The sequence below is a fragment of the Sus scrofa genome, chromosome 16 (assembly GCF_000003025.6).
Source record: "Sus scrofa isolate TJ Tabasco breed Duroc chromosome 16, Sscrofa11.1, whole genome shotgun sequence".
In the NCBI taxonomy this organism is placed as follows: domain Eukaryota; kingdom Metazoa; phylum Chordata; class Mammalia; order Artiodactyla; family Suidae; genus Sus; species Sus scrofa.
Genome location: NC_010458.4, coordinates 63,243,147 through 63,270,516, shown reverse-complemented (window position 1 = coordinate 63,270,516; position 27,370 = coordinate 63,243,147). Strand labels below are relative to the sequence as shown.

The 27,370-nt window shown below is 48.4% G+C and overlaps 1 protein-coding gene across 1 annotated transcript in view; it reads right to left on the bottom strand.

Moving 5' to 3' along the window:
• The window catches only part of CCNJL (cyclin J like), a 63,357-nt gene that overhangs the window by 19,780 nt on the left and 16,207 nt on the right, over nt 1-27,370 (bottom strand). Inside the window, exon 3 of the mRNA XM_003359830.5 lies at nt 7,778-7,991. Within this exon, the coding sequence (XP_003359878.3) occupies nt 7,778-7,991 (214 nt within the window). The remainder of the gene's footprint in view (nt 1-7,777; nt 7,992-27,370) is intronic.

Here is a 27,370-nt window from a genome sequence, read left to right as displayed (position 1 = left end):
AATGCTACCTACCAAAATCTCTTTTTTTCTTTTCTTTTTGGGGCCACGCCCAAGGCATATGGAGGTTCCCAGGTCAGGGGTCTAATTGGAGCTACATCTGCCACAGCAACACAGGATCCGAGCCGTGTCTGTGACCTACACTACAGCTCACAGCAATGCCAGATCCTTAACCCACTGAGAAGGTCCAGGGATTGAACCTGCATCCTCATGGTTCCTAGTCGGACTTGTTTTCTCTGTGCCAGGACGGGAACTACCCTTACCGAAATTTTTTTTTTTTTTTTTTTGTCTTTTGTCTTTTGTTGTTGTTGTTGTTGCTATTTCTTGGGCCGCTCCCGCGGCATATGGAGGTTCCCAGGCTAGGGGTTGAATCAGTGAATCAGAGCTGTAGCCACCGGCCTACGCCAGAGCCACAGCAACACAGGATCCGAGCCGCGTCTGCAACCTACACCACAGCTCACGGCAACGCCAGATGGTTAACCCACTGAGCGAGAGCAGGGACCGAACCCGCCACCTCATGGTTCCTAGTTGGATTCGTTAACCACTGCGCCACGACAGGAACTCCCCTTACCGAAATCTTACACACCCCTGACCAAAGCCATCCCACCTCTGGAACTGTAACTCACAGACATAATTCAGTGAGCAAAGATGGAGAGAAAAGGACAGTTGTCATATTGTTACACCGGGTAAAAGAAATGGATGGCAACATAAATATCCAATTATTTTCTTTTTAGGACCACACCTGTGGCATATGGAAACTCCTGGGCAGGGGTCAGAATCAGAGCTGCAGTGGCCAGTCTACGCCACAGCCACAGCAACACCAGATTCAAGCTACATCTGCGACCTACACTGCAGCTTTTGGCAACGCTGGATCCTTCACCCACGGAGAGAGGCCAGGGACCAAACCTACATTCTCATGGATACTATGTCAGGTTCTTAACCTGCTGGGCCACAATGGGAACTCCAGAAATACCCATGGACAGAGCAATCATTCAAAAGATGGCAGTGTTGATAATACGGAGAACCCTGCAGTCCGTAAAAAGAGTACAGCAACCCCACATGGGCTGAAAGGAAAGATGTGCCCTAACATTCTATGAAGAAGGCACCTTGGTATTAACGCACTGTGTGAATGTATTTGATTCTGCTTATTCCCCGTGCACACCGACCTGGTGAATACGGACCCATGCTCCTAGAGGAGATGCAGGGTTAGCTTCCTGGGAGCCTCTGATCAAAAACCAAAGAACACGTAACCTGTTTTGTGTGTTTCTGCTTAATAGATGGTGGATTCATGACCACTGAACTCACAGCCAACAGCACTACGCCTCATGCCTGACAAAGCTTACGGAATGCACACATTTTCTCCTACAGTACACACTTCAGAGCATTCTTGAATGTAGGAACAAAACATCACACTTCAGCACAATGGTTGGGGGCCACTATACACAGCAAAATCACCAAGAAGCTGAGAAATGAAGAAATACGGCACTAAAGAGGGCAGGAAAAGGACACTTGTTTTAAGCATGAGAGCTGAGACAAGGCGGCAGAGCGCTGCCTGTTCGACCTCAGCCGGGGGTGTGCACGATGGGCGGCCCATCTTCTGCTGCTCTGCACATGTCCGTGAACAATCCCAGAAGTTCCAGGAGTACTAATTTCGGGGTTACAAATAAATTTCAGTGAGTGGACGACTTCACAAGTGCAGAATCTTAAAATTATGAGGGCTGACTGTATATGTTTGTATAGGCATAGAACATTTCTGGAAATTATACTCAATTGATTTGGAAAAAGATGTAAGAAATTGTTCCCAGAAGTTATCTTTGGAGAGGGGACAGGCAACAAATTTTTTATTTTAATTGATTAATTAATTTATGGTCTTTTTCTAGGGCTGCAGCTGCAGTACATGGAGGTTCCCAGGCTAGAGGTCCAATCAGAGCTACCACTGCCAGCCCACACCAGAGCCACAGCAATGCCAGATCCAAGCGGCGTCTGAGACCTAGACCACAGCTCACAGCAGTGCCAGATCCTTAACCCACTGAATGACGCCAGGGAGGGAACTCTCAACCTCATGGTTCCTAGTCAGATTCATTAACCACTGAGCCACAATGGGAACTCCAACAAATTTTTTATTTTAGTCGTTGAATCTCATTTTCAAGTGAGTATACCATTTCTGACTTTAAAAATCCAGGAGGGAGTTCCCTGGTTGTTTAGTGGTTAGGACTCTGCGCTTTCACTGCTGTGGCCTGGGTTCAGTGCCTGGGCTGGGAACTGAGATCCCACATCAAGGTGCTGCATACCATGGCAAAAAAAAAAAAATCTGTAGGAGGGAGATGGGCCTTTCTATAGAAGTGCAGCACCACGTGAGACTCACACTCAGCTAAGGGACCCTGCTCTGCAGAAGGACCTTTGCACAGAGAGGTCCCTTCCTTGTAGAGAGGCCAGGGACCACCCTCCTGCCTGATGCTTCCTTCTTTTGGGGAGAAGGAGGGCTGAGATGGAGGCCAGCACCAGACTACTCAGGCTCACCTACAAAAATACAGAAGTCAGAACTTTAATGCCAAGAACAGATGGACGTGTCACCCTTAGCCTCCACAGCTCTGCACAAGGCAGAAGCAGTCACCCATGGTCAGATGGGTCTCACCAATGACTCGGCACTAAGAAACCATGTTTTCCTGGAGAGAGGGGTAGAGGTCTAGAGGTCACAGTGAAAGAAAACAGAAGTTTGCAAAGAGAAAATATGACGGAATTGGGATTAGATGGAGAGGGGAAAAAAGAATGGAAAAAGGAGGAAGGGAGGGAACCTGGCAATTTTGTTTACTGGGCAGTTCATACTGTGTGATCTATGGCTCATTCTCGCACCCCCCCCACCCCTGGAAATGAAAATAGGTTTATTTTCTCAATAATAAAAATACAGAGGAGTTCCCATTGTGGCGCAGCGGAAACGAATCTGACTAGGAACCGTTGTGGGTTCCATCCCTGGCCTCCCTCAGTGGGTTAAGGATCTGGTGTTGCCATGAGCTGTGGTGTAGGTTGCAGACATGGCTCGGATCCTGTGTTGTTGTGGCAGTTGTAGCTCTCATGTAACCCCTAGCCTGGGAACCTCCACATGCCACAGGTGTGGCCCTAAAAAGCAGGCAAGCAAACAAACAACAGAACACAAAAATATAAATACACCTGGATTTGGAAGGTTACACACCAAACTGTGGGACTGGGGCTACAGAGCTGGCAGAGAACTAATTTTTAACATTAGGTGCTTCCATATATTTTGGATTTTTTTTTTTTTTTTTTTGGCTGCACCTGCGGCATATGGAAGTGGCCAGGCACCGAATCTGAGCCACATCTGTGACCTAGGCCACACTTGGAGCAACACAAGATCCTCAACCCACTGCACTGGCCCGGGGAATCAAACCTTTGCCTCCACAGAGAACCAAGCTGCTGTAGTTGGATTTTTAACTCACTGCACCACAGGAGGAACTCCCTATTTCAGATTTTTTTTTAAACAATAAAAACATATCTCATACTTTTTTGTATCAACCTCCCAAAGTCCTACCCTAGAAAAATGCCACTGGGCATGCCTCTTGCCTTTCTGGCTTTCTTTCTCACCCTCTTTTCTTCCTCAGGCTGGTCCAGGCCCTGGGACTAAGGACTCAGCACCCAGTCATCTCTGAGCAGTAACAATCAGGCAAAAGCAAAACTCCCAAGGTTCCTTAAAAAGTTCAACAAAGAATGACCATACATGACCAGCAATCCCACTCGTAGGTTGGTACCCCTAAAAGAATGGAAAAGAGGTGTTCAAAAAAAAATTGGAACTCGAACACTCACAGCAGCACTCATCCTAACAGCCGAAAGGTGAAAACAACCTAAATGTCCATCACTAGATGAACACAGAAACAAATTATGTTCTGTCCACACCATGGAGTGTATCATTCAACCATAACAAGGACTGAAGTACTAACGCATGCTATAGCAGAGATGAACCTTGAAAACAGAAAGCAAAAGAAACCAGACACAAAAGATTACATATTGCATGATTCCTTTTCATATGAAATATCCAGAAAAGGCAACTCCATACAGATCCAAAACAGACTGATGGTTGCCAGGGGCTGGCGGGGGAGGAATGGGGAGTGCATGCTTAATGCAGACATGAGTTCTTTTCGGGTGATGAACACATTCTGGAACCAGCCGCACAACAATGTTAAATGCCCTAAATGCCACGGAACTCTACACTCTGCAAGGGGTAAAACGGTGGATTCCATGCTGTGATATGAATTCTAACTCAAGCGAAAAAAAAAAGAGAGAGAGAGAATTCCACACTGTGTGACCTTGGGCCTCTCTGAACCTACAGAACAGGCAGAAGACAGCACCACCCCACAGATGGGTTGTGAGGATTCCAAATGATGTGCGTCAAGTGCTTGGCACACAGCTGGGCATGTAGAAAGGGACAGGTAAGCAATGCAGTCACCGCGGCCGGCGGGATGACGACTATTACGTGGGACTGTCAGAGCCAACTCACCTACACGTTGGGGGATTTCTATGTTGACAAATTATCCTCCGAATTCAACAACAATAATAAGACAGGTGGGGAGGGCTGCCATAAAAGATGAAAGACTAAAGAAGAGAGTGGCTCTACTCTATGGTATATATTTTTCTTCTTTTTCTAGGTCCGCACCTGCGGCCTATGGATGTTTCCAGGCTAGGGGTTGAATCACAGCTGCAGCTGCAGGCGCAGGCCTACATCATAGCCAGGGCAATATCTGGATCCGAGCCGCATCTGGGACCTACGCCGCAGTGTGCAGCAACACCAGATCCTTAACCCACTGAGGGAGGCCAGGAATCAAGGATAGTAATCAGTTTCTTAACCCTCTGAGCCACAACGGGGGCTCCTCTGTGGTGTATTTATATCTAGGTTATATTTATTAGGATTCTCTCCTGTGTTAAGGAAGGGAATGCAGTCAGTCTGGTCACAGAGAGGCAAAGGGTGGTCCCGCCACTGGTCTGCACACAACAACCTATAAGCTCTTGCTTTTCTGCCTCCTTCCACAGGCCTGGAGACACGAGCCCTCCTGGGCCATGTCTTATAAGGGCAGAAAGGGGTGTGTGTAGGTGAGAGAGTTCCATCTATGCAAAGGCCCTCACTTAGAAGAAGTTCTAAAAACCTAAGAAAGGACAGCTGGAGGCAAGAAAAACTGTCACCCTTCTCATCTAGGAGTTATCTGCTAAGAAATGAGAACTCAAAACTTCCTGAGGCAAGGTGACCTCCCCTTGTGGCTGACAGTCAGCCTGGGGAGAGGAGGGGGGAATGAATAGGATTTCAGGCTGTCATGGAAACTTTTCTTTCCTGGGGCCTCTGAGCATATGGCAGGTGTCCTGAAAAATCCTTCCCTGCCGCCTGCCTGAGGCCGGCTGCTACCCTCAGACATGAGGGTGAGGGCACCTGCCTCTCCCTCTGAAAGGCCCCCTCCCTCTGCCTCAGCGGCAGCAGCACAAAGGAGTCCCCAGTGTGCACCCACCACCCCAGTCCCCCCAGACAGACACCAGGGAGCTTTGGCGGCCCCATGGAAATCCAAGTCCCCTGCCCCCAGGGGCCTCAGTGCAGCCCACAGATCACAGACAGCAGCAGGCCAGAGGCCACATCACAGACTCCTCTGCCCCCCCCCGAAATGCGATGCCTACCCTGCCCTCCACTGACGGGGACGTCTTGCAACCCCCCCCCCATCTCTTTCCCAAATGAGGGAGAGCTGAGTGTTGGTTTGGGACTTTGAAGTACAGGGCAGGCCGGACTCCCAGCAAGAGAGGCTGTGCTGTATAACATGGGAAATCCAGCTGGCCCGAGGCAAAAAAACCCACAAATCAGGAGGCTGAAAACCTGAAGTTGCCAAAGGGATTAAAGTAACAGCAGGTGAAAAGATGCCAGGGTGGAAAACAAGGCAGAATTCTGAAAACTCTAAAGCCATGCACGTGGAGCTGGGTGAGTGAGCTGGGGGGTTCCCAGCAGCGTGCCCAGGACAGACAAAGCCACCGGAGAAAATGGGCACCATCTTCTCGAAGCATCAGTGGGAATCAAGGACTGGGGAGGGGCTCGTACAATAAAATAGGACAATAACATACTGAAGAGGAGAAGGTACAAACTGACCGACTGAATTTCAAGGAGAAAATGCTCTATGTCAAGGAAACAGAGCTGCAGCTGGCCACTCTGGGGTGTTCTGCTCCTGAGCATGGAGGGCAGCCTAGAGGAGCGTGGAAGTCAGGCTCTAAGAGAGTACCCGGCTCCGTTCATTTCCTTCAGTACATGATTTTTGTTGTTGTTGTTGTTTTGCCTTTTTAGGGCCTCACCTGCGGCATATGGAAGTTCCTGGGCTAGGGGTCCAATCAGAGCTATAACTGCAGGCCTGCGCCCCAGCCACAGCAACGTCCGATCCGAGCCCTGTCTGCGACCTACACCACAGGGCACGGCAACACCAGATCCTTAACTCACTGAGCGAGGCCAAGGATTGAACCGGAGTCCTCATGGATACTAGTTGGGTTCGTTACCACTGAGCCATGACGAGAACTCCCATAAATATTATTTTTGAGGTCTATGTACTGCTTAGTGGGGGAGGAAGGTGTTAATGAAAAGTCCACGAGGCCATGGGGCTGTACCTCAGGGACACCTCACCTGCCCAGGGCAGTGGGGAAGCTTTCTCCAGAATGCACGTGCGAGGCTTGAGTGAGGGGCCTGCATGACTTTTAACCAGGACCAGATGGCAGAGGGAGGGAATGGGAAGCGCTTGGCTGGAACCCAAGGATGGAGGGCAGAAAAGCATGAGGTCAGTGAGGCAGGACCCTGATGGCTGATCCTTACCCTAAGACTGTCAATAAACCAGGGGGGATTTTAAGTGGCAGGGTGGCATGGCAGACAGTGTTTTAAGCAGATGACGAGAAGAGCAGCACATTCATGTAGTTCTTCCTACCAAGGCAGATAGATGGTCAAAGCTATGCTGTGTTTTTAGTGAGGCCTCACTGGAAGAGACCTATGCCCAAGCCTGAGACTACATAATGGGTCCTGCTTGAGCCTCACGAAGCAGTCACGCTTCTAAAAACCTCTAAGAACAGTACGTGCTACGTTTCCCCCCCACACCCGCCAGCACATTCAGAGAGGCCCTATACCAGAAAGCAGCTGACATGGGGCTAAGACACAGGTTCTGATATCATGCAGTTCTGAGCTCAAATCCTGTCTGCTATGGATGAGCTGTGTGACCCAAGGCAAATTTCCTTTTTTTTTTTTTTTTTTTAATATATATATATATATTTTGTCTTTTTGGCATTTCTTGGGCTGCTCTCGCAGCACATGGAGGTTCCCAGGCTAGGGGTCGAATCGGAGCTGTAGCCGCTGGCCTACACCACAACCTGCACCACAGCTCACGGCAACGCCGGATCATTACCCCACTGAGCAAGGACAGGGATCGAACCCGCAACCTCATGGTTCCTAGTCGGATTCGTTTCCGCTGCTCCACGACGGGAACTCCCCAAGGCAAATTTCTTAACCTCTCTGTGCCTTGGTGAAATGGAGTACTAAAAGTATGTGTCTTCTAGGGTCACTGGATTAAGATCAATCTGCTAAAATCCTTATCTCTCAGCCTGGTGCATTACAGATGCTAAAGAAAACACTGATTATTAATACTACAGCATTCAGCTAAGGATGAACACAGAAGACACACAAACACCATGAAATACAGAATGATTCTCAAGGGCCTGGGATCACTGAGTGGGAGGACAGAGCATGGGGAAGGAAGCAGGTTCCACATACTTGCAAGCAGGAGACAGGAGACCGCCACGGCGTACAGCTGCTTAGAGGTGCTGATGTTATAGCGATCCAGGAAGTGGTCCAGCAGGTAGACGGCCAGGTGCCGGGCAGCAGGGCACAGCTGGCAGTGGCTGCTCAGCAGGGTCAAGATGTCAACAAAGAACCGGCGGCTCTTCAGGAGAGGGGAGTGGGCTCGGAAGGCAGGCAGCTTCAGCTCCTAGAACAGGCAGGGCAGAAGGTCAGGGCTGCCTCTAGAGGGTCTCAGAGGCCCACCTGCCAGCTGGTGAGTGGGCATCGATTCCCTCCATACCCTCTTCGTTTTCCTTCAAAGTTTCCAGGATGGTAGCCCCTCTATTTTAGACACCCCTGGATCACCTCCATCTGCCCTCACTGAGCACAGGCTTCGTCAAGTGTCAGGAACATGATGGCAGAGGCAGATGAAAGAGACCACCAGCTTGGCTCAAAGAAGCCCATCATTTCCAGGGAAAGGCTGACTATCTGAGATGCAAGAGGCCATGAAACATGTAGGCATCAGAGTTCCCGCTGTGGTGCAGCGGAAATGAACCCAACTAGTATCCACGAGGAAATGGGTTTGATTCCTGGCCTCGCTCAGCGGGTTAAGGATCCAGCATTGCCGTGACCTGTGGTGTAGGTCACAGATGCAGCTTGGATCCTGCATTGCTGTGGCTGTGGTATAAGCTGGCAGCTGCAGCGCAATTTAACTCCTAGCCTGGGACCCTCCATATGCCACAGGGGATGCCCTAAAAAGCCAAAAAAAAAAAAAAAAAACCCTCAAAAAAACCATGTAGGCTTTGAGTTGGAAACCCATGCCCAAATTCTGGTTCTTGTACTGAATCAGGATGTACGGCCTTGGTCAACCCATTCTCACTGTCATTTCCTCCCATTGAGAGCTGAGAACTAAACGAAACACACATGTGAACCTCTCAGGGTCCTCGGCTTCATTCCCTCTAAGGGTGGGATTATGAGAGACACTGTTTTGAAAAAACTAAATGTAAAAAAAGTTGTTAAAATGAGAGTACAAAGAACTCCCATTAAATGCTGACATTTTAGCTGTGTTTTCTTTCCATACACAGATTTTTTTTTCCTAACGTGCACCTCCTCCTCCAGAGGAGGTGACTTTTCCTTTGTAATTTATGCTGTGTCATATGAATTATTAGTCTAACACAAGAAAAACCGACAAGAGAAATGTCACCCAAGATTTTTCATTTTTTCTTTTTTTTTTTTTTTTTTGCTTTTTAGTGCTACCCCCACAGCATTTGGAGGTTCCCAGGCTAGGGGTCCAATTGGAGCTGTAGCTGATGGCCTATACCACAGCCACAGCAAGGTCAGATCCAAGCTGCATCTGCGACCTACACCGCAGCTCATGGCAACACCGGGTCCTTAACCCACTAAGCGAAGCCAGGGATTGAACCTGCATCCTCAAGGATGCTAGTCAGATTTGTTTCTGCTAAGCCACAACAGGAACTCCCAATCAAGACTTTTAGATGGAAAAACTTTTATTGTGTATCAACCATATTTATAATTTAACCAAAGGAGACCAGGCACATTTTATTTAGGAAATGTCTTGGCAACATTTTGCCAAATAGGGAAACTAAAGAGAAGCAGAACTGAGGAAAAACAGGAAAGGAGACGCTGGCAGAAAAGGAATTATGAGGGCAGGTTCGCTGGGGAGGAGACCTAAACAAACGGGTGCTCGTCCCCGTCAAGCCCTCTCTTAGCCCCGGGCCTTTACTTAAGTAGCAACGGCTCTGGGACCAGGAGACAACTATTTATTCACTCATTCAAGAAAAATCAGTTGGAGTTACAGTCTTGGCTCAGGAGTAGTGAACCCAACTAGTAACCATGAGGATGCAGGTTTGATCCCTGGCCTTGCTCCATGGGTTAAGGATCCGGCGTTGCTGTGAGCTGTGGTGCAGGCTGACAGCTACAGCTCTGATTCAACTCCTAGCCTGAGAACTTTCATATGCTGCAGGTGAGGACCTAAAAAGACAAAAACAAAACAAACAAACAAACAAAAAACCGAGAGATGACAATTCATTCATTTCACTCAGTAGGTATCAACTACCTTCTACATATCAGGTATTACTCTAGGCACTGGGAGTACACTCTGGAATGAGTCAGACACAGACCTAAATGTGTTAGAAAATCTAGAAAACTCTTGGAAAAAAACAGGAGCAAATCTTTATGACTAGATTAGGCAATGGTTTCTTTGATATGACATCCAAAGCAGAACAAAGAAAAAAAAACAACGTAACTAAAGATTTCAAAATTGTAAGCTTTCAAAAGATATCATCAAGAAAATGAAAAGACAACCCATGGGATGGGAGAAAATGTTTGGAAATCATATATCAATGAGAGACTCCAATTCAGAATATATTCAGAACTCTAACAACTCAGCAATAAAAAGACAAAAAAACCAATTTAAAAATGGGCAAAGGACTGAATAGATATTTCTTCCGAAAAGATAAAGACACTGCCAATAAGCACATGAGAAGATGCTCAATATTACTTATCTTCAGGGAAATGAAAAATCAAAACCACAGTGAGACACCACCTCACACCCATCAGAATGTCTATTAGAAAAAGAAAAACAGGGAGTTCCCTTGTAGTGCAGCAGGTTAAGGATATGGAGTTTTCACAGCAGCAGTCTGGGTTGCTGCTGTGGTGGGGGTTCTATCCCTGGCCTGGGAACTTCCACATGTTGGGGATGCGGCCAAAAAAACAAAAAGCAAAAACGGAAAATAAACAAAGTGTTCATGAGGATGGAGACAAACTGGAAGGCTCATATAGTGCTAGTGGGAGAGTAAAATCATACAGCCATTGTGGAAAACTATCTGGCAGTTCCTCAAGATGTGAGACACAGTTACCACACGACCCAGAAATTCCAATCCTTGAGGTACACCCAAGAGAACTGGAAGCACACAACCTTCTAATGGATACGGGGTTTTTCAGGGGTGATGAAAATGTTCTGAAATTAGATAGTAGGATGACTGCACAACTCTGGGAACACACTAAAACCGAATGCATACTTTTAAAAGGTGACTTTTACGGTATGCGAATTGCATCTCAATAAAGTTGTTATAAAAAAAATAAGATGGGAGCTGCCGTTGTGGCTCCGTGGTTAACAAACCTGACTGGCAACCATGAGGACACAGGTTTGATCTCTGGCCTCCCTCAGTGGATTAAGGATCCAGCTTTGCTGTGAGCTGTGGTGTATGTCACAGACGTGGCTCAGATCCCGCACTGCTGTGGCTGTTGCGAAGGTCAGCAGCTACAGCTTTGATTCGACCCCTAGCCTGGGAACCTCCATATACCATAGGTGGGGCCCTAAAAAGACAAAAGACAAAAAAAAAAAAAAAAAATATATATATATATATATACACACACACACATATTAAAATGGACACATCACCCACTTTCATGGAGTTTATGGCCCATTTAGAAACAGAGATGGCAATTTTGGAATGCCACCATGATCAACACCTACGAAGGAAAGTTACGGGCACTGGGGGAGCTCCCTCCCTTCCCTGAGGAAGAGCTCTCAGCACCCTGGAGCTGTGGCTCACAGAAGGGTCCCAAAGCCTGAATCAATTATTTCCTGTTCCTACTGTTTGCACATGAAGAAAAAGTTTGAAAAAGTCCTATCACCTCAGTGCTTTACTCAACCAGTAATAATCTAAGACTAGAAATAGATGTGAGACTCAACTAGTAATAGATCTGAGACTAGAAAAAAAATTTGTTTTGGCCGAGCCCAAGGCATGAGGAAGATCCCTGGCCAGGGATTGAACCCACGCCGCAGCAGTGACCCAAGCCACAGCAATGACAATGCTGGATCCTTAACCTGCTGTGCCATCAGGGAACTCATAAGAATTTTAATGTATCCTTTTCCTCAACCTTTTATTTTTTTCAAATAATGCAGAAAATCTTTTTGTTGTTGTTTTTTGGTTGCTCCCGCAGCATGTGGAAGTTCCTGGGCCAGGGATTGAACCTGTGCCACAGCAGTGACCCAAGCTACTGCAGTGACAAACGCCAGATCCTTAACCCGCTGCATCCCAAGAGAACTTCCGAGAACATCTTTTTTTTTTAGTAAACAATTTGTCATTTTTATTGAAGCACAGTTGATTTAAACTATTGTGTTTTTTTTTTTAAAAAAAAGAGGTGTTCCTGTCGTGGCACAGTGGTTAACGAATCCGACTAGGAACCATGAGGTTGCGGGTTCGATCCCGCCTTGCTCAGTGGGTTAAGGATCCGGCGTTGCTGTGAGCTGTGGTGTAGGTTGCAGACGTCAGGGTCAGATCCTGCGTTGCTGTGGCTCTGGCGTGGGCTGGCAGCTACAGCTCCAATTCGACCCCTAGCCTGAGAACCTCTATATGCTGCGGGAGCGGCCCTAGAAAAAGCAAAAAGACAAAAAAAAAAAAAAAAAAAAAAAAGAGTCCCCCTCGTGGTGCAGCAGAAATGAAACCGACTAGGAACCAGGAGGCTGTGAGTTCAATCCTTGGCCTCACTCAGTGGGTTAAGGACCTGGAGTTGCTGTGAGCTGTAGTGTAGGTTGCAGATGCGGCTCGGATCTGATGTTGCTGTGGCTGTGGTATAGGTCAGCAGCTGTAGCTCTGATTCGACCCCTAGCCTGGGAACCTCCTTGTGCTGAGGGTGTGGCCCTAAAAAAGCAAAAAAATAAATAAAATAACATAAAATAAAATATTGTGTTAGTTTCAGGTATAAAGTGATTCAGTTTTTTATACATATATATAAAGAATACATATACATGTCCTTTTTATTTTTTCAGATTCTTTCCATTATAGTTTATTATAAGATATTGAATATAATTACCTAATACAGTAAATCCTTATTTTTTTATCTATTATTTACATAGCAGTATGTATCTGTTAATACCATACTCCTAGTTTACCCCCCCCTTTCCCTTTTAGTAACCCTAAGTTTGTTTTCTATGTCTGTGAATCTGTTTCTATTGGGAAATTCATCTGTATTATTTTTTTTAGATTTCACATATAAGTGATATGATATTTTTGTCTTTCTCTGTCTGACTTACCTATGATAACCTCTAGGTCCATCCATGTTGCTGAAAATGGTATGATTTAATTCTTCCTTATGGCTGGATAATATTCCACCATATATATGTACCACATCTTCTTTATCCACTCTTCTGTTGATGAACATTTAGGTTGTCCCCATATCTTCTTGGCTACTGTGAATAAGGGTGCTATGAACATTGAAGTGCATGCATCTTTTCGAGTTAGAGCTTTCCTCTTTTCTGGATATATGCCAGGAATGGGATTGCTGGATCATGTGGAAGCTCTATTTTTAGTTTTTTAAGGAACCTCCATACTGTTCTCCATAGTGGTTGTACCAATTTACATTCCCACTCACAGCGTGGGACGGTTTCCTTTTCTCCACATCCTCTCCAGCATTTATTATTTGTAGATTTTTTGTTTTGTTTTTTAATTTTTTATTAGTTGATTGACAATGTTCCATCAATTTATGCTATACAGCAAAGTGCCCCAGTTACATATATAAATATACACATATATATTCTTTTTTTCACATTATCCTCTATCATGTTCTATCACAAGTGATTAGAAGTCTCTAGTTCTATCCATGTTGCTGCAATGGCATTATTTTGTTCTTCTTTATGGCTGAGTAGTATTCCACTGCATATATGTACTGCATCTTCTTAATCCATTCATCTGTTGATGTACATTTAGGTTGTTTCCATGTCTTGGCTATTGTGAACAGTGCTGCAATGAACATATGGGTGCATGCATCTTTTTCAATGAAAGTTTTGTTTGGATATATGCCCAGGAGTGGGATTTCTGGATCATATGGTAATTCTACATTTGGTTTACTGAGTTATCTCTTCCATACTATTTTGCACAGTGGTTGTACCAACTTACATTCCCACTAACAGTGTAGGAGAGTTCCCTTTTCTCCACACCCTCTCCAGCATTTGTTATTTATAGACTTCCTGATGACGGCCATTCTGATCAGTGTGAGGTGGTACCTCATGGATTTGTAGACTTTTTGAATCATGAAGAAAATATCAACTTCCTTAAGGAAAATATCTGACTTTGCGTATTATTCATCTTCATTGCTTCACGCATTCATGTCGCCGCCACGGGACTTCAAGCTCCTTGAAGGCAGGTATCAAGGTCTGCTTCTGCTCATGCTTGTTTTCCCACCATGCTGGTGTGGCAAGGACATGGTCAGGGGCCCACAAACTAACTAGTGAAGGAGTAAAGGGAGGGAGGGGAGGAGGGAGGGACTGCAGCTTGAGCACCGAACGCCCTAGGCCCCAGACGAAGGGGTGGACATCTCTGTAGGGTGGCAGGTCAGTGGGGACTTCAAGGAGAAGACATCTATTGAGTCAAATTTTGAAAGGACATCTAGGAATTAACTAACTATTGAAGATACAAGAAGGAAAGGAAACTCAGCAGGAAAAACAGCACCTGCAAGGCCACACTAGGGAATCTGAAGCCTTTGGAACAGCCAGACAGGGAGGGTATACCTGGACAAAGCAGGCCGCGAGGGTAGGCAGGGCCCCAGCTTGTATGTCCTACTAAGGTATCCAACCTGCCAGGAGGGCAACAGGGAGCCAGCAAAGGCTTTACAGCAGGGTGCTGACATGGGCAGGGAGGTCATGAGCGAGGTTCTCTCAGCCAGGTCCATGCTGGGCTACAACCAGTCCGCTGGTAATAGCTGGTAGAAGCCAATGTGTGGCTGCAGCCCCCTAATGATGGCCCCCCTTCCCCATCTTCCAGCAGCCCCCACAAGCCTGCAGCCTACTTGGGTATTTCCTCTTGCCAAGAAGCAAACACAGTCACAGATTCCTTGTGCTCCATAGACAGCAGCTGCCGGAAATTAGCTAAGTGACCTTTGTCCTGGGCTGCGCTGCCCTCATCAAAGCAGTTCAAAGGCCCCCAACCCAAGAAGTCAGATACGCAATGTCCTGACTTCCCTCCCTGCTCAGCTCAGCCCAGCCAAGCTTTACTCCCTCTGGATTCCCCCTTGTGTCAAGAGAAGCTCAACACAGCACACTGCAGGTCTTTCTGAACACTCTTCTAGGAAAAGGGCCCACTGGCCTGTGCAGATTTCACAGGAAGCCAGGGGTGAATAAAACAAAAAAAAGCTATGGACCTTTGGAACAGGCAAGAACAGCTCGAGAAGGAGTCAGCAGGAAGGGCTTCCTGGAAAAAGGTGTCTCCTGGGTGGGCAGGCTGCAGAAAGCTAGGACAACAGCTGCCTGCGATGTTCCCCATCCCCCTGACACAGGTCTAAAGGTCACTTCCTTAGAGTGGCTCTCTGACCCCTCATTGTTCCAAACCAGGTGTCCCCTGTTCTCTCTCTCAGCACACGGTTCTTCATGGCCAGGTATTTACTTATTTATGTGCCACTTCTTGCTACACGAGTTCCATAGCACAGGGGCCACATTCATCCTGCCCATACCATCTACCCAGTGCCCAGAGCCTGGCACAGAGGCAGGTGCTCAAAAAAATATCTGTATGGGAATTCCCGTCATGGTGCAGCAGAAACAAATCCAACTAGGAACCGTGAGGTTGCAGGTTCCATCCCTGGCCTCGCTCAGTGGGTTAAGGATCCGGCGTCACCGTGAGCTGTGGTGTAGGTCACAGACGCGGCTCAAATCTGGCGTGGCTGTGGTGTACACCAACCGCTGTAGCTCTGATTCGACCCCTAGTCTGGGAACCTCCATATGCCGCAAGTGCGGCCCTAAAAAGAAAAAAAAAAATCTGTATAAGCCAGAGGGAAGGACCAGCCATCAAAAAAGCACGGAGGAAACTTACACGCATATTACGGACTGAAAGAAGCCAGTCTGAAAAGGCTACCTACTGAAGACTCTCAACTGTAAAAGGAAACATTGTGGAGGGAAAGAAAAAGGATGAGTGTTGGCCAGGGGCTGGGTGGGGGAGAGATGACGAGGGGCTCACAGGGCAGTGAAACTACACGGTATGCACTGTGATGGCGGATACATCTGTCCTCACTCACAGAATGCACAATACCAAGAGTGAACCGCAATGGAAACTGTGTGACAACGTGCCTGTACAAGTTCCATGACTGTAACCAATGGACCACTTTGGTGGGGGTTGTGGGTAGTGGAGGAGGGGGTACATTGGGGCGGGGGGCAGGGGTGTATGGAAAATCCCTGTACCTTGTGTTCAACATGGCTGTGAACCTCAAACTGCTCTACAAAATGAAGTCTACTAAAAAAATAAGAATGAGCACAGGGGCGTCTCTTCCTGTTCCAATGCACCCCTCCCTGCCACATACGAGGGAGCAGCTTGGCGAGGATTGTAAAGTCAGGCAGTTCTGGAGCAGAGTCTTTTTTTAGGGCCACACCCAGGGGATATGGAGACTCCTGGGCTAGGGGTTGAATTAGATCTGTAGCCGCTGCCACAACATCAGATCCAAGCAACGTCAGATCCTTAACCCACTGAGTGAGGCCAGGGATCCAACGTGCATCCTCATGGATGCCATTCATTTCCACTGAGCCTCAACGGAACTCCCTGGGGTGGAGTCTTGCCTCCACTATTTACTAACCTCGGGCATGTGAGTTCTGAACTCCAGGGTCCCCATCTGAAAACCGGGGCTCACAAGGCCATTATATAAAGTATCCGGCCCTTAACAGCACTCAAGCATGCGTTAGTGGCCTTTCCCTCAAACTGGGCAATCAAACCTCAGATAAACTGAGCTTATCTGCCTTTGTCGGGCTCTCAAAGGAACCTGCTTTGGAGGGTGGAATGAGACATTCCACCTGGGGATTTATAGCTGGGCCTGGGGGCGTGGAAAAGGAAGCCCATCCACCCCACATGCTCTGCAGAACCCCTGAGCCAAAGGAAATGAGAAGCCCTGGCTTCTCCCCTGCACCTCAGAGCAGGCGACTCTTTGGCAGAAGAACAACAATGCGGGACAACGGCCTGCCTGCCCTGTTTGGTTTAGAGTCCAGCTGGTTACTCCCTTAACCCAATTAGGGGGGAAAGGCATTCATTACAAGGGCTTTGCTCTAAGGATCACATTCCTCCTCAGGCACTCTTGACCTATGCCAGCTCAAGACCACGGCAGCCAGCAGCAGGCTGCACAAAGCCAGCCCCTCCTCTGAGCAGCCCGGATTCCAGAAACAAAAGGGCAGCCCACGAGGGGTGGCTTGTGAAGCTCTCCTGGATTAGGCCGGCACTTGGCAGGCACACAGGAGAGCAGCCGGCGGGGTGGAAAGGGGGCAGGAACCGGCCAGGCAGAGTGACCTTGCTCATGGGGCAGGCGGCAGAGAAGCATCAGTGGGGAGGACAAAGATGAGGAAAGGCAGAGGGGCAGGCAGAGGCTTCCCGAAACTCTCCCTCCCACCTCTGGCCCATCAGCTGAGCCTCAGGCATATGTAGAGACGAGGAGTGGGGGGGCACAGGGATAGATGGCCATGAATGGGGTTCCTTAAAAAAACCCTGCTTTTGTTATCTCAGGAGTTTACCGTATTTTTTACAATAATAACAATGAGACTAGGAAAAAACTACTAGGTATACACCAAAATGTGAACCAATGGTTATCTCAGAGAGCTGCGATACCACATGATTTTTACGCCCATGCTTTTCAACACTGTGCAGATTTTTAAAAACATTCTATGTGTAACACTTCATTATTTCAATTACTGTTTCCAGCTTGAGAAAAATGGTGCGAGCGTGACTGGAAGACAGCCACTAGATGCCCGAGGACTCCTTGGCAACCTACATCATTGCTCTGACAAACTTAGTCTTTCACCAATAGCATGCCCCGTGCCAGCGAGGGCTAAAGATCCCATTTCATCCTTCCAAGACGCAAAGGCCCCACCAAGGCACTAGCTTGGAGTAGTGTTCTTTTCTTTCCTTTTCGTGTTCACTAATACATTTTCTAAAAAAGAATAACAAATATCACGTATAACTCCTGATGCAGAGAGACGTACTATCAAGTTTCACATGGATTCTTCAGATGCTTCTCTGTGCAAACTTTCACAAAACAGGATCCTCACCTACAAGCACGTCCCCCGCCCTCTTCAGAAACCTCGTAAGGTTGAGCTGTGACCTAACTACACCCCGATTTTGGACATTCCTCCTTCCCATCTCCCCCGACCCCTCCCCTGCCACAGCTCCCTCCCATGAACAGTAGCTACTGCTGATTCAAGTGTTCCTCTATTCCCCGACCCACCCACAGTGTGACCCCCAGGAGGGAGGGAGCCCCTTTTCTCCAGGTCTTGGCTGTACCCTTGGTATTCGACACACAGGTGCATGTGTATCAGCTGAATGAGTGAATGAGTGAATGAATGTATGAATGAATGAATGGGCTGTTCTGTGATGAATACAGGTGCACCCCAAGCAAACACCAACGGGGGGATCTTTCTACCTGGTACTGTCTCTGCCCTCCTCCCCTGTCTTTTTGACATGGTCCTGCACCCTTCCCTGGGGTAACCAACAGAAGAGGGGATGGCTCCCGAGTGAGAAACCCCAGGGAGACCAGACGTGCCATTCTGGGGGAGAGGATGGCGGTGGGTGTCAAGACAGACTCAAATCCTTGCTGCCCAAAAGCTCTGCCTGAGGCTTCGGAAGCAGAAAGAGGATTATCTGAGAGGGACAGTGCTTTGAGAAAGGGCAGGGACAAATGAATCATGACCCAGAGAAACCCAAACCGAGCTACACACAGAGGCAACTGGGCTGTCTGGATAGGCTTCCAGGACCCCAGGCTTCCCCCTCCCCGACACAGGTGCTGACCTCGGCAGAGAGGGCAAGTCCTCCACACCTGTGTTGAGCTCAGATGTGCCTGGAAGCATGGGCAGGGCCAGCTCCAAGTGCAGTTCAACAGACCTCAAGCCCATAGCCAGGACTGCTGGGCAGGGACCCCAACCCAGACGGGGGAGAAAATTCACTGTTGTGCCCATGTGCTGACATTTTGAGGTGAACCTCAGAGGGCTTTGAAGGTCACGTGCACTGTGAAAGTTCAGCCAGTCACCCTGGTTTCTCTTCATACTACGGGAGGAAGCAAAGTCTTCATTTGGCCCCTGGGTGTCCTGTACTGTGTTACTTTCTAATTGCCTCACTCTTAACCCACTATTCCTTCCCATCTCAGCTTAAAAGTCACTTCTGAGGCGTGTTCCCTATTCACGCCCCTGTCGGATAGTCCGTGAGCCTCCAGGACTTGCCATCCATCCATCCATCCGTCCATCCATCCACTATCCTTCCCCAGCCCTTGACTGTAGACATCATGAGGCAGGGGCTGGGTTCTTCTCGTTCAGCTCTGCGACCCCAATGCCTGACACCAAAGAGATACTCAATCCTCACCCAAGCTCCAAGTCTGGGGAATCGAAAATGCTTGAAATGAAAAGGTAAGAAGAGTGAGTTCCCTTCATGGTGCAGCGGAAACAAATCCGACTAGTATCCATGGGGATGCGGGTTTGTTCCCTGGCCTCACTCAGTGGGTAGGGGATCCAGCGTTGCTGTGAACTGTGGTGCAGGTCCCAGACACCGCTTGGATCCCAAGTTGCTAAGGCTGTGGTGTAGGCTGGCAGCTGTAGCTCCAATTCGACCCCTAGCCTCAAAACTTCCATATGCTGCAGGAGCAGCCCTAATAAGAAAAAAAAAAAGGTAAGAGAAAAGGCTTTTTGCTCATGATCTTAGGTTAAAGAAAACTATTCATCTTCTACGCTAACATTAGGTTTTTAATAAATGCACTTCACAGAGAAAAAAAAAAACTATTCATCTGAATAACCAATTCAAATTACACAAAGCCTGGTAATTGGGGTGGGGGGGGAGACAAGAAACTGGGGATGCTGAATTCCAAGGGAAAGAGAACGCTGTCCTTGCCTTGGGGTGGCATGTGTCGCAATCTACCCGACAGCAACAGAGGGTTACCAAGGAGGAAGCAGGTCAGTGTTTACAGAGGGCTGGGAGCTTCAGGAATTATAAATTATGCCCTCCTCACTTGGTCATTTCATAGGTAATGCTTCTCGATGTGTGTTCCATGACACCCCAGTCCCTGAAGAAAAAGGTTCCATGGGCCATTAGCTTGGGAAACACCACATACAACACTGCTTCTTCTGAAAAGAAGTCATATATTGGTCCATTAGAGACCCTGAAACATTTGTTTGGGAAAAAAATTACATGGTTTTGAGAAATGCCAGGTTAAATTTATTTATCCCCAGACCACTACCACCTTCCACCCTTTGGGTGGAGGCAGAGTAGCAACATCCCAGAGAGCTTGTTCTGATAAATGGTGCTTTAGGATGCTGGCGGTTGGGCTCTAATGTATTGGGGAAAATTAAATCCCAGTGCATCTGCAAGGCAAGACTGGCGAAAATTCTGGGCTCAATGCCTAATAATTTGATGATTTTAAACCAAGAAATTAACTGAAAACTTTGCTGGGTTAACTTAAAAATCACAGCTTCCACCTGCAGAATGGCCCTTGGTAAGAATTTCCGCATGGCTAGAAGGGCCACCAGAGGCCACAGATGCCAGCCAACAAAGCCCCGGGCAGCCGAGTGCTGGGTGTGCTGCCCTGAAGGGTCCAGACACTCTGTCCAAGATTAACATCCCCACCCATGTCCCATCTCTCTCTCTCTCTCTTTTTTATTGGTCTTTTTAGGGCCACAACCACAGCATATGGAAGTTCCCAGGTGAGGGGTCAAATCTGAGCTGCAGCTGCCAGCCTATGCCACAGCAACTCAGGATCCAAGTCACATGTGACCTACACTGCAGGTCACAGCAACACCAGCTCCTTAATCCACTCAGTGAGGACGGGAATCAAACCCACAACCTCAAGGATACTAGTCGGGTTTTTAATCCACTGAGTCCCGGCGGGAACTCCCCATCTAATACATATATATATGTGGGTACACATATAACTTTGGCAGCTCCCACTCCTCTGTAAACATAGACCTGGCTCCTCTTTGGTAACCCTCTGTTGCTGTTGGGTAGACTGAGGCACATGCCACCCCAAGGCAAGGACAGAGTTCTCTCTTTCCCCCAGAATTCAGCTCTCTGAGTTTTATACCTTTCCTCTGGTTTTCATGAGTATTTGAAATTGCTCATTATAATAAGCAGTTTTTTTTTGTCTTTTTGCTATTTCTTAGGCCGCTCCCACAGCATATGAAGGTTCCCAGGCTAGGGGTCGAATCGCCAGAGCCACAGCAACACGGGATCCGAGCCGCGTCTGCGACCTACACCACAGCTCACGGCAACGCCGGATCATTAACCCACTGAGCAAGGGCAGGGACCGAACCCGCAACCTCATGGTTCCTAGTCAGATTCGTTAACCACTGCGCCACGGCGGGAACTCCATAATAAGCAGTTTTATATGACTTTCCATTTTATATATACAGAGGTATTGTATATACCATCTGAAAGCTTCTATCTCATTTGCCAGCACTGCATTCCATGCATTTTACCCTCTCATCCTCCAACAGGCCCATGAGCTGAGGGATCATCAGCTTCCCAGTACACCAAACAGGGGCAGCTCAGAGGGGCTAAGGAACTTGCTAAAGGCCACCTGGTTAACAAAACATGGATCTGAACCTGGGCTTTCTGACCCCATGCTCTTAACATTATGTTTGAGAGCCTCCATGGGATAGTTTAGGTTTGTTTGTGTGTTTTGTTGTTGTTGTTTGTTTTTTGTCTTTTTAGGGCCGCACCCACGGCATATGGAGGTTCCCAGGCTAGGGGTCGAATCGGAGCTGTAGCCGTCAGCCTACGCCAGAGCCATAGCAATGCCAGATCCGAGCTGCATCTGCGACCTACACCACAGCTCATGGCAACAACGGATCCTTAACCCACTGAGAGAGGCCAGGGATCGAACCTCCTGCAATCTCAGGGTTCCTAGTCAGAGTCATTTCCGCTGCGCCATGATGGGAACTCCTGTTGTTGTTTTTATCTTTTTTTTTTATGACCGCTCCTGTGGCATATGGAAGTTCCCAGGCCAGGGATCTAATTGGAGCTGCCAGCCTATGCCACAGCCAGAGCAATGCCAGATCCAAGCCGAGTCTGCGACCTACACCACAGCTCACAGCAACACTGGATCCTTATCCCACTGAGCTAGGCCAGGGATCAAACCCACATTCTCATGGATACTACTCGGGTTCACTTCTGCTGTGCCACAATGGGAAGTCCCTGTTTGTGTTTTCTTTATAAAATAATGTTACATTTAACTGATTATAAAATATTTTATCACTACAGATTTAAAAATATGATGAGTACAAAGAAAATTAAAATCACCACCCCCCACCAGCAAGTGAGTACGTGCAAGTGTGAGTATAAGCCCTTCCAGTCTTATTTCTCTGCATACAGATGCCCTTGACAATTTAACCCAAGTTAGGCCCTCCATCTCAACAGCCAGCCTCTCCAGGTGGGCCCAGGCTGAGGTGCTGCCACTAACACTAGCACCCAGGAGACTGAGCCACAGAAGTGCAATGGCCAAGGCCACATCGCAGGTTAGTGGCAAATCCTTGCTTGGACATCAGAGGAGCTGACCCGGCCTGGGGTGTGACACTGCTTTAACCGTGACAACTGCTTTACAAAGAGCCCAAGGTGCAGAGCAGGGCTGAGCTGCTCCCCCACACCAGCCACTGAAAGAAAACCACTCTGGGTTTCCTCCCTGTGCTTCCCACCACGCTCATCCTCACTGCTGCCAACTGCTGCCTCCCCAGGGAGGCTGGGCCTCCAGGCACTGGGCCAGCTGCTTGGGAAACAGCTCCAGGGGTTGAGTCGGCCTGAGAACAAAGAGCCGCATGGTGAAGAAACACCATGGGTAACCAAGGTGACCAACAGGAAGTGAAGACTTGCAAATTGAAAGGGAAAAACAAAGGGGAGGGGGCGGGCTGGTTCTTTCGAGGCCTCAGGAGGACACACCACAGACCTGGGAGGCCCTGCTACGCTGGGGATCACTCACCCTCCTTCCTCTCTCAGTCAATTGCTTCATAAAGCCCAAGGAGGCATTTTCCGTAAAGAATCAACTTCTCTGCAGGAACATTATTTCAACATTCTCATGCAGGTGGCTTGCAGTACATGAGGCCAGCAATGCTGCTGACATCCCCTCCTGCTCATGCTCATGTCTGGCCGGCAGCTTCCTTCTAGCAGAGAGTGAGGTCGCCCCAGCCACCCCATCTCTCACAGACCCCCGGAACTCTGCAAATGGCAGGAAGGCCAGCTGCAAAAACACCTTTCATTCCCAAGAGACAGAGCCACTGCCCTTCAGGGCACAAAGGTAGGTCTGCCACCCCCTCAGTTTCCCCTCTCCCACCCCTGCCACTGAGCCCTGCCAGCACCCCATGGACAACACTCATACCTTATGATAAACTCCCCCTCCCTGCATTCTTCCATTCAGCAGCTTCCTGATATGACCACGTCCCACACCTTCTCTCAACTGGGGGTGCCCCTCATTCCCCCACACCCCTCATTGCCTTAGGGGCAGGGGGGCACAACGAGCCCCCTTCCATGCTGGTTCTCTGCAACAGGTCCAACCCTTGACTCTCTCCTCCTTTTACTCTGGGTCACCATTCCTAAGCTGTGGCTTCAAAAGCACCTCACGCCACACTTCAGCTCCCCTCCCCAATATCCAGATTCCTTCTGATGGATTCTCCTGAGCACCCTGACACCACTGTGCAGCCCGAGACAGGCCAGTAGGGTAAACACCACCAGTAGCCCCCAGTTGCTCCAGCTGGGATTCCATTCTCCTGCTGACCTGGGTTTCTGCAACTGTGATCGGTGGATTACAGGCATTGGAATCTCCCAGGAATCTACTGAAACACAGCGGCCTCCTCCTCCCCCCAGTACTGAGCTGGATAGTCTCTTCCAAATTCGTGTCCACCTAGAACCTCACAGTGTGACTTTATTTGGACATAGCATCTTTACAGAGGCAATCAAGTTAAAGTGAGGTCCTACTGGATTAGGGTGGGCCCTAATCCAAAGACTGGGGTCCCTAGAGAAAGAGAAAACAGGGGCTCAGAGACATGTAGAGGAAAGACAAGGCAAAGACAAACACAGGAAGAAGGCCTGGTGAGGATGGAGGCACAGTGATGCAGCCACAAGCCCAGCAACACCAGGATGCTAGAGGAAGCAAGGAAGAATGCTCCCTGAGAGCTGCCTGTGGAGGAGGCACAGCCCTGCCCATACTCTGACTTCAAACCTCTGGCCTCCAGAACTGCAGAGAATAAATCTCTGTTGTTTTAAGTCACCTAGTCTGAGGCAGCTCTAGGATCTACAATGCTCCCTTCTCCTGACTTAATCAGGCTTCCTGAGACAGAGCTGGGCCTCTATCTGCACTTTCCAAGCACTTCGTCCGAGTGTGAGGCTCGATGGTAAGCTTCACGAAGGTAGGGAATTTTGCTTTACTCGTCACCTGTATCCCCAGTGGCTAGCAGTGCATGGCATGTGGCCGGCTGTTAAAAAATGTGTGCTAAATGCAAGACTGTGCATCTGTGTGGCAAGAACTACTCAGTAATAATAACAATAAAATGAGACAATGTGCACCAAGCATTCCACAACATCTGGCAAATGGGGCCCAATAAACATCTACTCCCTTACCTTAGAGCTTAGAGCGCTGTGGGAGTCTTTCAAAGATTACACAGAAACCAGCAATTGTTGGAAGGAGCTTTCTAAAAACAATGTTCATCATGAACAAAGCCAGTCCCTCAGCAATGGAAAAACCAATTTGTTCCAATGAGTAAGAAATGTGAAGTCTTTCACTGTTTGTTAACTGGTCCTTTTGACCCTATTTCCTCTTTAAAACTCAAGTCTCCCCACTTCCTGCCCTGGTTCAGATGCCATCTCTTTGGATCATGGCCAATACCCATGTCTCCAAAGCCAAGGCCATTTTCTTTCTTTTTTTTTTCTTTTTTTTGGCCCCCTTGCAGCATATGGAGTTCCAGGGCCAGAGATCAGATCCAAGCCACAGTTGTGACCTACATTGCAACTGTGGCAACACTGGATCCTTTAACCCACTGTTCCGGGCGGGGATCAAACCTGAGACCTGGCACTGCACAGACACATTGATGCCATTGTGCCACAGCAGGAACTCCACCAAGGCCATTTTCCAGTGATCCAGCACTTCCCCCGCACAGCTCTCCTCATGTCTCAGGATAACTGTGAACATCTACAGAGACCTGCATCCCAGAGCCAATGCTCCTGGTCCATCTCCCTCTCCTCCCCTTGCCACTAGACCACCCCAGGCAGGTCACTGATGCATGACTATCTCATGCTGTCCCTTGGCCCTGGCAGGTGAACTTCCTCCACATCTCACCTCCTAAAAGCTTTTCGCACCCACCTAGGCAATGAGGGGCCACCATTGGTACAATGGTTAAGAGTGTGTACTTTGGAGCCAGGTTGCCTAGGTTCAAATCTTGGCTCTGCCATCTCTCTGCTATATGACCTTGGATAAGTTATTTAACTCTAAACTTTAGCATATTTCAGAGTTCCCATTGTGGCTCAGTGGTTAACGAATCCAACTAGGAACCATGAGGTTGCGGGTTCGATCCCTGGCCTTGCTCAGTGGGTTAAGGATCCGGCCTTGCCATGAGCTGTGGTGTAGGCTACAGACGCGGCTCGGATTCCGTGTTGCTGTGGCTCTGGCGTAGGCTGGCGGCTACAGCTCCAATTCGACCCCTAGCCTGGGAATCTCCATATGCCGCGGGAGCGGCCCTAGACATGGCAAAAAGACATAAGGTAAAATGGGGATAAATGAGGAGAGTTTAGTACCTACTAGAGGGGGGTGCCTGAGGACTTACATAATGGCAGGGGCCAAAGTCAAGCGCACAGCAAGCACCCACTAATGGGGAAGAGCACTGCTAACTTTCACTGGCTGTTTTAACCATTAACAAATGGAATGGCCATAAGGGGTTTGATGACTATCCTCAGCTGTGCTCAGGACCTGAGTGGGGCTTGGGCCTGTGGTATCTCTTGGTAGAGCCTCTTAGGGTCTGCATAATACACAAGGTTCAGTAAAGGGCTGCCTGATAACAAGCCGTCTGCCAACAAGCTACAGGGATGGTGGAAATGAGCCAGCACCCTGCCTTCTCAGACCCACAGCCAGGCTACCTGTGGCCACCTGGCTTCATCCCTCCTGATCTGAATGCTGAATCTCCTTTACCCAAAACAGGCTTCCAGAGAGGATCCTGACACCCACCTAGGCAATGAGGGGCCACCGTTGGTACAATGGTTAAGAGTGTGTACTTTGGAGCCAGGTTGCCTAGGTTCAAATCTTGGCTCTGCCATCTCTCTGCTATATGACCTTGGGTAAGTTATTTAGAGGTCAGATAAAAATTCTCCAGAAACCATTTCATGGCCCATCTTAAAAGTAACTACGCAGGAGTTCCCATTGTGGCTCAGCAGGTTAAGAACCTGACTAGTACCCATGAGGATGCAGGTTTGATTCCCTGGCCCTGCTAAGTAGGTTAAGGATCCAGCATTGCTGTGAGCTGTGGTGTAGGTCGCAGAAGCAGCATGGATCCTGCATTGCTATGGCTGTGGTATAGACCAGCAGCTAGAGCTCTGATTTGACCCCTAGCCTGGGAACTTCCACATGCCACTGGGTACAGCCCTGAAAAACAAAAACAAAAAACAAAAAACAAAAAACAGTAACCATGCAAAATAAACCCTGAAATATTAAAGGATAATGGAGTATCATGTCTGCAGCTTGGCCCAGTAGAAGAAAAATGTCTGAAGATAGAAAAAGGGAATGAGAAGGCAAATGTGCTAAAATGTTCACAGCTGTATACTGTGCTGGCAACTCTTCTAAGTTTGAAATTATTTCAAAACAGAAAATTAACACAGAAGAGATCAACGAGAGAGTTCCACTAAGAGCTGAGAGATCTGTACCACCCCAGATGGCTGCCCAGGGCGTTCCCCCGACCAAGGGGAAGTTCTCATTACACATCACTGTCTTCAAGGCTGGTTGCAACTCCCCTGCATGTCGAAAGCCAGACTCCAGACAGCAGATCGCAAGGCTTTAAGTTCCAGCTCTCCCACTTAGTTGAGGACCCTGGCTGAAGCCCTTGGAGGCTGTGTCTGTACCAGCAGATGGAGTTACTGGCAGCCATGCAATCCACCCACCAGACAGTGAGGTCTAGGAAGGCAGTGTGTGGGCTGTAAAGCGCAGACCCCCCAGATAAGGCATCTGTGATGAACATATACCGATGGCGGGGCCTCTTATGCAGCAGCTGCTCTGCTCAGAACTGGGGAGACAGCCCTGGCTTGTCCTCAGGGGCCTGCCATCTAGGGAGGGAACCATATCCAAATGGAATAATCCCATGAAAAAGTATACAGTTACAAATTGTGCTGAGTACTGAAGGAATAATTGGAAGCTAGTGAAAACACGGCAAGCACCCAGCCTAAGACAGGGAAGGTACCTCTGAGAAAGTGGCTGACAGCTAAAGAACACGTAGGTTACAGCATATTCTAGTCTCACAGTGAACACAAGTTAAGGATCCTACGAGGAAGGAACAGGGCAAATCAAGAATAGGGGGTGGCAGGAGTTCCCTGGTGTGTCTGCAGGTTAGGGGTCCAGTGTTGCCACTGCTGCAGCTCAGGTCACTGCTGTGGC